At 36.2% G+C, this 12,209-nt stretch overlaps 2 protein-coding genes across 2 annotated transcripts in view; both read right to left on the bottom strand.

Moving 5' to 3' along the window:
- LOC108969105 (odorant receptor 22c) overlaps positions 1-5,990 on the bottom strand; it is a gene marked incomplete in the record, with an annotated part of 11,170 nt that extends 5,180 nt beyond the window's left edge. Inside the window, 5 exon segments of the mRNA XM_018933626.1 lie at positions 96-248; positions 310-411; positions 2,340-2,521; positions 4,165-4,355; positions 5,908-5,990. Coding sequence (XP_018789171.1) covers positions 96-248; positions 310-411; positions 2,340-2,521; positions 4,165-4,345 — 618 coding nt within the window.
- Positions 5,991-7,254: 1,264 nt separating this feature from the next.
- On the bottom strand, positions 7,255-8,634 carry LOC108969058 (odorant receptor 22c-like). Its single transcript, XM_018933552.1, has 2 exons — positions 8,295-8,634; positions 7,255-7,442 (listed from the first exon to the last, which is right to left on the bottom strand). Exons 1-2 carry the CDS (start codon positions 8,632-8,634, stop codon positions 7,255-7,257), a joined length of 528 nt encoding a protein of 175 aa, XP_018789097.1.
- Positions 8,635-12,209: the final 3,575 nt, after the last annotated feature.

The following is a 12,209-nucleotide window of genomic DNA, read 5'->3' as shown; positions in this document are numbered from 1 at the left end:
ATGGAATAGAAAATCATATATAGTATGTACATAAATAGTTAACAGAATTATAATGAAAAGGAACTTGTAGAATTATTATAGTTTATATCACCTACCGAACGAAAAGCTGGCAGCGATGGCGTAAAAAATGGCACCYGTATGGTTTTCGCCTTCTGTGCGCGACAGATGATCAGCAACAACATGCGACGCGTGCGCACATCACACTTGTACCAGTCGGTGTCATATATGACCTCAGCAACTTTCAGGCTCTGAAAAGACATGGAAATATGTGGGTATCCACAGTCTTACTACATGCGAAACAAGGCTTACGCTTTCACTGACATAAGTGCCGCCAATGCAGTAGAGAATCAGTTGAGTTAATGCGGCGATGCTGTAGAATATGTAAGTCAAGACGCCTACAGAAGAGGAATTCTGGAACGGAAACGGTAATGTACCAAGAAGAAAAAATATTTTCTTACTTATGTATGTATGTGTCTTCATATTAAAATAAATCTTAATTGCGATTTTTTCAATGAAGCAATACTGATAATTGTAATTGGAAAGGTGAWAGTGATTCCAGTAGCGGTAATGGTAACAGTAATTGAGAATGTTACAATAATTTTGGTAATAACGGAAAAGAGGAATTAGAGTCATTTTTATCATAATTATGGTATTTATTTTATAATTTAAATGTACGGGTAATGGTAATTATACTTAATGCATGGTTTCATTTTTTTAATTATTAACTAATATTAATTTAAAATTTTTTAGTAATTTAAGTACCATTACTAATTATATTAATGTTAATAATAATGTATTTGAGTAAATTTAAGTAATAATAATGGTAATGATTATGTAATTTAAATGTATTGGTAATGGTAATTATGAAAAATGTAATGATTCGAGTATTTTAATTATTAACCAATATTAATTGAAAGAAATTTTAGCAAATACTAACTAAATTATAACAAAGTAATTATCATAAAAATGTACTGATAATGGTAATTATGCATACCGTATTCGTTTAGTTAATTAAATTACTAATTAATATTAATGGAAAGATGTTTTCGTAATGAAAATACTAACTAAATTACAAGAAAGTCACTACTAGAATTATTGATGACTATAGCACTAGTAATTATTATAATGTAATTGTTAAAACAGTTAGTAATTTCGGGAGTATTGTAATTATGACGTTATGCTAACATTGCATGATTRGTAATGGTAAGTAATCTCAGTAAGGATAATATTAACATCATTAAATCATAACTAAGTATTTATCAATGTACGGATAATTAGAATAACATTGGTAATAGGAATGAGTGATGCAGAAATAATAGCCATTGTTTTATTGTTAAGCCTCAAAGCACACAAATCTAGTTAGAAGGGAATTACAGTAGAAATAAGGTTAAAACCAAAGGGTAAGTATATATTTATAGCATAAACTCTCTTATCTGGAAATCTGCAGATTTAGAGAGGAGAGGTTTCACCATCTGCATTTTGGTCTTCCCTTCCTTTGTCGGTATTGCGGTTGGTCTCTGCTATAAAAAAACTGGGTACGTAAACATTTTCTGGGTTGTAGTTTTAATAATAAGTTAGTTCTACGATTGCTAGATACAGATAAGCTAGTCCAAATTAGGTATTTCGACACAAATAAAATCTAAACCCAAACCGAWGAGCAAACACCATTTTATGAGAAGCTCTTTCAGAACCGAAAGATGCTCTCAGCGTTGACATTGCTTGTCCAATAGCAGCCGCAATTAGAGACAATTTTTTCTGTAGATCTGAACAGAACTCGTGAACTAGTATTAAGTGCTTTAAAACTAATTANATTGCTTGTCCAATAGCAGCCGCAATTAGAGACAATTTTTTCTGTAGATCTGAACAGAACTCGTGAACTAGTATTAAGTGCTTTAAAACTAATTACAATGAGATAATTTTTTGCAGCATTAACCATTTTCTACCAAAATTGAACAGTCCGAWATTTTTTTGAAGTATCTTACAACAATAGGTCAGACAACTTCCAACTCTTGAAATGCGAAAGAACGGATGTTTCATGAAACTGTTTATCAATTTCATAATCCTCAAACAAATTCAAATAATAGCCTTTCTCGAGAGCTCCCCACGATTGGCATATATGTACATCTATGTATAAGAGTGAGTCCAAAATGCACCAACATTGAAAATAATTATAGAATATTGGTGCGCTCCTAAAAGTTACACAAAAGGAAGTTACTTTCTTGATAACAAAAGTTATGGCGCTACTACAACAACAACAAAGCACCAATTCACAACATAATTCACAACACTTGAAAAGCACGTCAGCAACCAAGTGGCTGCTGCCACACATGCAAACTCACCAACATCAAATCCAAAATGCTGAAGCACAACACCAGCGATGCCGAAAGGAAATGCATCAGGATGATGAGTGAAAATTCCGAAGCGAAATCGCTGCACAGATCGATGATTTTGTTGTGGCGCTCAACGAGCACCGCCAATCGATGCTGTATCCGCATGTTTTGCGCCAACGTTGAGTGCTCCACTAGCAGCAACATCGACGAATACAACGAGGACATGCAAGTAAGAAAGGCAAAAGTTATAAGTGAGATGTGAGATGTGAGATGTGAGAAGACTGGATAATAGGAGGTGAGGTTGAGGTGAGTGGGGTGTGTGGCAGTTTATAAAAATTTTGTAAATTGAATCAATCACTATTTGGCGTTGACTTAGATGAGTGCAAGTCCAGTTAGTAAATTGTAAATTGTAGCACGCTTTGGCCAACACATGGTGTGGAATGTGTATGTGCCGGTTTTGGGTGTATGTGTGCACATATCACAAATAGAATATATGTATGTTCATATATCTTTTGTATGTATATTAGGGTGGTCCTTAGGAAAATAGAAAAAAAAATATTCTATCAAACATTTTTGTTGGTCTTTTTCACAGATCTTAAAAAAAAAGAAAGAGAGGCTAGAAGAAGACGTCCGGCATTTTAAGTCAGCTCTGATTGGATATTGGATAGTCGAAAAGGCKTTTCGTATTTTTCGATTGCTTGTTTCAATCTCATCAGTTGTTAACAGTAAGATGTAGAATCAATCGTTCGACCAGTCTGGAGCAGCTGCTAATGGATGATACCTTTTCAAACGCACCAAACACTCAGCATAACCTTTCGAGGCGTCAATCCTGGCTTTGCGACCATTTGTTGAGCGCTTGGACCATGATCTTTTTCGCACATTAGTGTGGTATTTGATCCACTTTTTGTCTCCTGTTACCATTCACTACAGAAATGGTTCGATTTCATTTCGTTTCAGCAAAGAATCGCAGATGTTAATTCGGTCCATTAAATATTTCACAGACAATTCATGTGGTACCCAAACATCGACTTTTTCGACTACCCAATATATACAAGAACGGTAAATAAGCCGTGATGAGACTGCAATTGAACTTTGAAGTACTGGTAGATGACAGAAAATAGTTGGATCGGACCCAAGGCACTAATTTCAATGTTAGTCAAACGACAGTTTAAAAATGATGGTTGATAGACACTGAAGTCGTCAGAAAACCTATAACCTCTCAATCATTGGAGGTTATACGCTTTTCGCAGAAATCGCCATGACTTACCAAAACGCACGTTATTGATTATATTGGTTTCGAAAGAGTTGAAGAGTTTTAGCTGTCGAAAAAGTTCACTGCATCGGCCTTTCTTGATTAGAGATATCCTCGTTTGAAAAGCGTTTGGAAAATAACTCTAAAGTTCATTTGAAATGGTGGTACGGTCGCTTTTCAGGTCAAGTCAGAGAAGCCCACAGCATTAGTAAGAAGTAAATGGTCATTGCTGAGAAGCCTACAGTTTTAGTCGAATATTTCTCCATGATCCTAGTATTGGGAATGTACAAGAGCCCTATCAAATAGTCCGCCATTTCCCATTAATAATTTATGTGTATTAAAAACTAAAAAATATCGGACCACCCTAATGCTGTCTCTTATACACATCTAGATGTGTATAAGAGACAGGCCATTTCCCATTAATAATTTATGTGTATTAAAAACTAAAAAATATCGGACCACCCTAATGTGTTTTCGGCGAAATATGTGCACTGCGGCGGATAAGTACTATTATCTGGGTGTATACTCGTATGTGYATATGTATGTATATGTGAGCATTTTATTGCACCGTTTGTTACTCACGTTCTTGCAATTCAGCGAATGCGTTACGTATGTCATGTTGCAACATGCGAAACAACGCACTCGTATACACACAGGCGCAGAGGAAAAAGCCATCGACTGCGCTAAAAGTGAAAACCGTCATGGCGCCGGAGAGCGTCAGCACCAGGTATGTAGCAGGGTAATATGGCCAATTGACGAACATTTCCGGCAAACTGCAAATACATACATACATATTTGTGGTAAGCATAAAAGGCAAAAAAAAAAAAAAATTACAGCACAGAAAATAAGCACAATCAAATAGCACGGAGCAAGCACAAATTTAGAGAATAGTTTGCATGTGYGTGTGGCGGTGAGTGTGAGTAGTTGTGGGTGTGTTCTCAAATGTTCACATCTGTGTGTGTAAAAATCGTAACTTTATGGGTGATGTATTGCATTTGTTGTTGCAATAACAGCTGGTTGTCATAAGTGATGACTTTTCATTTTATAAATTACTGGAAGCRGATTGTGCACAAAATTATACAAAGAAGAAACGCTGCAATAAATACAAAAACTTAGAAAAATGTTGCTTTTTCAATGTTGCAATTTTTTCTTCTTGTTGGATATTGGTGGAATATTTCTTGGTAAGACGTTAAAGCTTAAATATTATAATTTTTTTATACGGTTTAGAAAGTGAGCAATAATATATATGAAGTATGCCATACATATGCTTACAGAATATCAATGATTGAGTTGGATTCAAGAAGTTTTCCATCGGGGATTTTTAGCAATAATTTAAAGCAATAGGTCAATGAGTAGAAAACCAGGCACAAGAGAAGCAAGGAAAACGATTTCGAGGGAGGGTGAGCAAATAGAACGCATTAGCCTWCATGATCGATTCAAAACCGYTGAAGACATCAAGATGGAGATTATAGAAAACCTTGGAACGAAATCACTACTAGAACTATACGAAACAGGCTCTTGGATGTTAATTTGAACGATCGCAAAAGAGCCTCTTTTGACTTAAAAAAAAATGCGTCAACAACGCCTCCGGAGAGCTATAATTCTGAAGTCGATTGCCAATAAGTAATATTCTCTGACGAGTCCAAGTTCAGCATGTTATGTAGTGACGGGTGATCGTACGTAAGGGGAAAAACTGGTGAACACTATAGCGAAGAGTGCGTCCGAAAAACAATTAAGTACCAGCAATTACTGAAGGAATATTTAACACTTTTAATCGAAGAGCACTTTTCGCCAGAAAACGATCTTATATTTCATGATGTTTCTGCGCCTGTCATCGTGCYAAAATGGTAGGTATAACTTTTTTTTGCATGCCTGTAGGTTACAAAAATTATTTCATTAACAATATTAATTGTACCTTTTTTATCTTTTTATATTTCTAGGTAAAAATCTTCCTCTCGCAAAATGGAATTTTGACGTTAGAATGGCCAGGTGACAGCCCAAATTTAAACCCTGTTGAGAACCWTTGGTATATTATGAAGACCAAGGTAGCAAGGTAGAGACCCAGTACCATAGCCGAGTTGGATAAAATTCTCGAGGTTGTCTGGTATAACAAAATCGCAGCACCAACATTGCAGAATTTGGCAAATTCGATGCCGCAGCGCGTTAAAGCCATTATAGAAGGCAAAGGAGCACAACAAAATATTAGTTTTAAGATTTTTGGAGTGGCTAATATTCAGTCTACCTGACGATGAAAAATGTATTATAATACTAAAACACCAAAATATACGAAAATAGCAAAAAATATTCAGTTTTTCGTTCATTTACCTCTTGTAATGCCGATAGCTTCGAGAAATTTAAAGAAACAGTGCTTGAAAATCTTTGTATTGGTATCAGGGAGATAGCAGAGGATCTCAACATCTTTCATGGACGGTATAACGGAATAAAACACGGTTATATATCAAAATACCAGAATCTCTGGAAAAATAAAAATAAAAATGTGAAACGTATTTTTTTTTGGCAGTTTGTGTAAAGTTTTATGGCAATTTCTTATATTCTCAAGACACCTAATCTTCTTAAACTCCTTGCTACCAATCCAGCTTTGAACTAGTCATGGAAGTAAAGATATTGTTTTTCTAAACAAAATATGAAGTCTACAGCGGATCTAGAGTGAGTCATGGAACCAAAGATATTGTTTTTCTAAACAAACTATGAAGTCTATAGCAGATCTAGAGTGATAAAGAAGGCTTTGAAGAAGAATCACGGTCATGATGCTCTTTATATCAATAATGGATTAAGTTCGGTGAATTCCTTCTGTCGGTGAAAGGGCTTTGTCTTCTATCAGCACAATGCTAAACCATACACATCATTGATGACTGGACATAAACTGGTGAAACTTGGCTGGTAGGCAAAAAGTGATCTTTGGCACATGATTTGTTCATTAAACTTTATTATAAATATAAAAAAAGTTGATGTTTTATTAGAAAGGCGAAAAGCCTTTTCGACTATCCAATATTTTCAGGAGATATATTTCGCTTAAAGATCACATCTATCTTTAAAAAAAATGTGAGCTTTCTTCTGGTAAATCCGAAGCGGATATCATATATTGTGAGCTGAGCTTACATCCATGAACGGAGTAGGCACTGGAAAGAACTTTTCAAAATGACCTCGAGATATTTGCAACAGTTAGTGTTAGTGTGGTGTAGTGCAAGAATAAAGAACCTGCGAAAGACCTCTCTATGGACAGCGTACCTTGGAAATGTTTATATTTCTTGTGATTGCAAAATAAGCTAAGTTCCAGAATTCGTTATTTTCTGTAGTTTTCACAGGATCAGAGATTATTCTGAATCCGCGATCGGCACTACCAACTTAAACTTGCCGGCTAGCCACCAATCGTAGTCAATCTAATATTTTTTATTGCAAGTAAATGGTGAAATTTCCATCTATATAAAATCTACGTTAATGCCAAAACTTCTCAACACTTCGCACTACGCGGTCCGCATTGAACTGTCTGCGGTCAAGGATAAGCCCTTAAGCTAAAAGAACTCTCACTTTTCTGTATTCCCACAGTTTTATAAGCCTCAAAATAACTTTGCAATTAAGATTTAATGCTCAGCGCGAGTTGCAACAGAAACAGAGTGCGAAAAAAACTAAGAAAATAATGCATAAGTTCACTTACATAAGATTGAAGGGCAATAACAGCTCGACTTCCAGCGACTGCCACTTGTAGTAGCCCATTTTCAGCAGCGGCAAAATGATGAAAAATGTATTCGTTAGCAAACCAGATAAGAGCAGCACAAAGGACAACGTGGAACCAAACGAGGCCAGTGGCTCCACGATGCGGCGCTTTTCGGCGCTGGTATCTACGGTAGTGCGAAGTAACAAATGTGAAATAGAAAAGTTACAAARAAACAACAATTGCTACGGAGGCACTATGCCAAAATTAGGGCACATATGCACACGAATATTTGGATTTTACGACAAAACTAGCAGGCTGTGGTGTGCATATGTARAGGGTGGTTCATAATGTGAGTTTTATCATTTTGCAAATCAAAACAAAGGGGGACCGAACCCCTTGGTGTCCCTCAAATAAGAATCGCCAGACGAATCAGTGGTGTAACACCCTRTTTTACTGAAAGATGGTCCGAGTATATGTTTCTGTTTCCGATCAAGAAATAAGACTAGTTATGCCTCTATCAGCCCTAGATCTTAACCTACAGCGACCGGGCTAAGGTTACCACGATACCAATTATTTCCCAATTACAGACTACGTTTCTAATTCTCATTCAAGAAGCATATGTCAAGCTCTATCAGCCATGGAACTAAACCTAACTTATAAGGTAGGCTCAGTTCAAGGACACCACGACTCCAAACATTTCTATTCAGAGTTCACATTTTCGATTTCCAACAAATAAACATACATCAAGCGTCTATGCGCCATTGAACTGAACCTCACCTAAGGGTTAGGCTCAGCTCAAACATTCAGCTACGGCAGAAACATTCGCACAAAGACGGAGACCGAAAATATACTTCACTCACTTAACAGTCTCGCTAACTTACTGTCCAAACTAGAATCCAGCACCCCCAGGCGGAACCTCGTTTCGACAAAAAACTCACTTTAATGAAAGCACTTTCCTTATGAAAAATCTAATGATTAAAAAACACTTTAAGAACCACCCTTTATGCGTTAGGACACTGAGACCCGCAGAACTTACCAAGCAGCAACAATTGGTGAATACTATTGATCACATGTTGCCAACGCTTGTGGCGCCCAAAAAATATGGTCATCTTCAATAGTGAAATGACCTTGGTAATTCCCGGACAGAAAGCCTCGAGCGCGCTAAAAAGATCGTGCAAATAAACGAAACCGTAGGAAACCTCACCGAAACCGCCGACGGCAACGGCAAAGGTATTCAYGCAGAAACGCAAAGCAGTTAGCCATGAACGGTGCCGATTAGTTGATTGTGGCCAAAAACCGGCGACGCGAGCCGAAAAGCGCGGAATGCGAAAGAAGCTGCGTTCGATGGGCATCTGTGYACCCAACAGACCGCTCATGTTATGACAGCTATACAGCTAACGGCGTCGTACAAARTGATATGCTAATTTCAAGGCTACAACGAGTATGTATGTGTCAGCRGCAATGCGTGGCTTTTAACGTTCGAAATGCGTGGACACGAATGTTGCTAATCGAATTGGCGCCATTTATTTTATAGCGGYACTTGAAATGTGCGCGTCGCGTTGTAATTAGGTGAAAGCAGCATTATTAGCTGATGTTACATGCATGGGTTACGCCCACAGGCTATAATTACTACCCACATCTACATGAAATTTATATAAGTAGTGCTTGCCAGAAAGTTGTGTAACTTCTAATGTAGTTTGCCAGCCGAATTTCAAAATCATAAAAATATTTCATTCGAAATGCGTAATTTCCATTTAGCGGCGAAACTTTTAATTATAAAAACTGAGAAAAGTTCATAAACATTTACAGGATTCAGAGCGGGCAGCTTTTACCTTGTATGTGGTGGTCGTATTTGGGGGCCACGAAGGCTACGCTTAGGAGGGCTACCTATAACTTCAAAGAAGGTGAGAGAAACCCACAGAGCTACACCAACTGAACACTTTAGAGATTAAATAAATGCGAGTTGCTCTAATTGAGTGCCATATGATTTCCATATGAGATCCGATTTAGTAGATCCTATCCGCCACGTTCATTTAGTTTGGTTTGAATRCAAAAAACTCAATAAAGTTAAGAAACTTTTCATGAGAACATATTGATGGGCGAGATTATAGAAAAGCTGGAACTTCAAGTATTCCGAACTTTCCTGAATTTTTTTAACCAAAAGCTAAAAGCTTCTATAATGTTGCAGCCCTGTCTCTTATACACATCTAGATGTGTATAAGAGACAGGTGTAATATATCGATAAAATAATGGAAGTCAACCTAACGTTGTTTAAACAGCGTTTTTCGGTGTTAAACATTGCCTTTGAAGTTAAATAAGGTTGAATATAAAAAGAAACTCGTTGTATGGTTGCCACACGAGTTCACGCATTTCCATCCGCGAATCGTTGCTGAGTTGCGACGAAATCGAGGCATTTCTGAGGCGCATGGGTACTGGTAATAAAAGGTAGATCACTTAAGACCTGTCTCTTATACACATCTAGATGTGTATAAGAGACAGCTTAAAGATTTGGATAAAGAATTTTTTTCGATTATAACTATTTGAAAAAAATGCGAAATATTCACTGATTTTTTTTTTTTTTTTTTAAAGGTCTTCCAAAAAACCAATTTTTAGTTTTTTTTTCCTTCTTCAAGTGCTAAGTTAAGGTTTTAACTAAATCACGTATTTTTTCACTTTAGATGATTCTGTAAAAGATTTACCTTGCCAACGCCGCGCATCTTTTTTCGAAGAGTCAAGGGAAATGGCATCGTAATAATTAAATATTAAAATTCTTTCCAAAAATTTCAGAGTTTTTTCATTAATAGTGTATGTTTGTAACAGAAAAATTCTAATAGAAAATTTATTTTTTTTATGAGAGAAAAGGTTATGTAAAAAGGGCTATTTTTTACCCAAGGAAACCCATATAACCTCAAAAATCTTGTCAAAATGTAAAAAATTAAAAATTTGCATTTGAAAGTTGCATTCTATTAAAAAATACACGTATATCCATTAACAGTTATTAGCTGTTTTCAATCCATCGCCCTTTGCAGAGTGGCAAAACGAACACAACACACATAAATCACAGTCGAAGAAATTGCGTAAAAAGAAGTCCAATATATGGATTTAGTAATAGCCATCATGCCCTAAAACGCAAATATATCGCCCTTGAAAAACTTCTCTGACAGTTTTAGAATGCTTGACCCGGTTTAATTGGTGCACATGCCAAAGATGCTGTTCATAAAAAAAATGTCATATTTTACTTTTTTTTTTTGAAAACGCAAGCAGACGGCTGAAAATATAAAAAGGATTTATGGTCCGGATATAGGAAGGCCAATTGTCGAATATATCGATAAAATAATGGAAGTCAACCTAACGTTGTTTAAACAGCGTTTTTCGGWGTTAAACATTGCCTTTGAAGTTAAATAAGGTTGAATATAAAAAGAAACTCGTTGTATGGTTGCCACACGAGTTCACGCATTTCCATCCGCGAATCGTTGCTGAGTTGCGACGAAATCGAGGCATTTCTGAGGCGCATGGGTACTGGTAATAAAAGGTAGATCACTTAAGACATCGTCACGCGAAATGTGTTGAATCGCGCTGCGCCGTAGAAAACGTTGACCACGTCAGGATTGACGATCGAGAAGGTTTTCCTACATATGTGTTTGGTTAAGCAACCGTCTATTATAAACTTCTATAATTTGGACCTACGTATACTGTCGGAAAGAAATTGTATTCCACACATATTGTTTTACAGTGATTCGCCRAAAACTTTGGGAGTTTTTTATGAATGGATCTTGTAGTTCGGACCTGTCACCAAGTGATTACAGTTCATTCTTGTATATGGCATATGATTGTGATGCTCGAAAATTCGTCTCAAGAGAAGCTTTTGRGGAAAATTTTTGTTAATAGGAGGAGTTATATGTGTCTATAGGTGTAACTTTATGAAATTATCCTCAAATTTGCAACAAGTTTTTGAATAAAGCAGAGCATATTTCACCGAAAACGGATAGTTTAACTAAGCTAAATAAATAATAATGCATTTATTTTGCTACTATATAGTACACCTTGTCAAGAAAGTATCGGGAATTCTTCATTTCCCCCTCTCATCTCCTGCTTATATGGAAGACAGGTAAATTTTTTTCCTAGCTTGGTACAACTGTCCTTAATTATGATACCAAAAATTAGCGCGATCTGTCAAGCAGTGAGTACAGCAGCTGTTTATGCCAGTCGACCTCAGTGGTGTCYCTCGAATTTTACAAAATTTTTTAACATATTTGAGTTAAATTTTATTCAAACACTGAACAAATATCATTGAACAAACTCCATATTCAACTGATATGGCCCCCTGTGACTTATTCTTATTCTTCACACTGATATGTATATCCACTTCGGGGAACACGCTTCGACTCAATTGAAGACATCAAAACAAATTGGACGCGAGAGCTGAAGGCTATCCCGGAAAGTGTCTATAAGAAATGTTTTGACGTTTGAATGAAGTGTTGGCACATGTGCATCGCTTCAAATGGATGTTACTTTGAAGACGATAAAATAAATTTGGATGATGATTGAAAAATTTTCATTTTATTTATAAAAAAACCCGTTACTTTCTTGACAGGGTGGTAAATCTAGATGAAAATACWAAATAATAAAGCGACTTTGTGGCAAAATTGGTATGATATCTGCATTAAGGTGATGCCATGGTCCAATTAATATGAAAAAATTAATCAATAGAACGATAAAATGAGAGAGTAAGCACAAAAATGGTTAGGAATTGAGTGTAGGAAGTCATCACACTTCACTTCAATATCGTCAGTAAATTTTTCACTAATATGAAGTACTTTTGAAAATTTTCGRGTGCGATAAAATATATACATACAATACATATAATAAAAAATGCGCATTTACGTAACATAACTACAAGTRGTTGATAGCTTTATAAAAGCACCACACGCCCACCTTTTCCATTATTTGT

The sequence above is a fragment of the Bactrocera latifrons genome, unplaced genomic scaffold, assembly GCF_001853355.1.
Source record: "Bactrocera latifrons isolate USDA-ARS-PBARC rearing strain unplaced genomic scaffold, ASM185335v1 scaffold_24, whole genome shotgun sequence".
NCBI lineage: Eukaryota > Metazoa > Arthropoda > Insecta > Diptera > Tephritidae > Bactrocera > Bactrocera latifrons.
The sequence above is the reverse complement of the archived record's forward strand: the minus strand, read 5'-3'. Positions and strand labels throughout refer to the sequence as shown.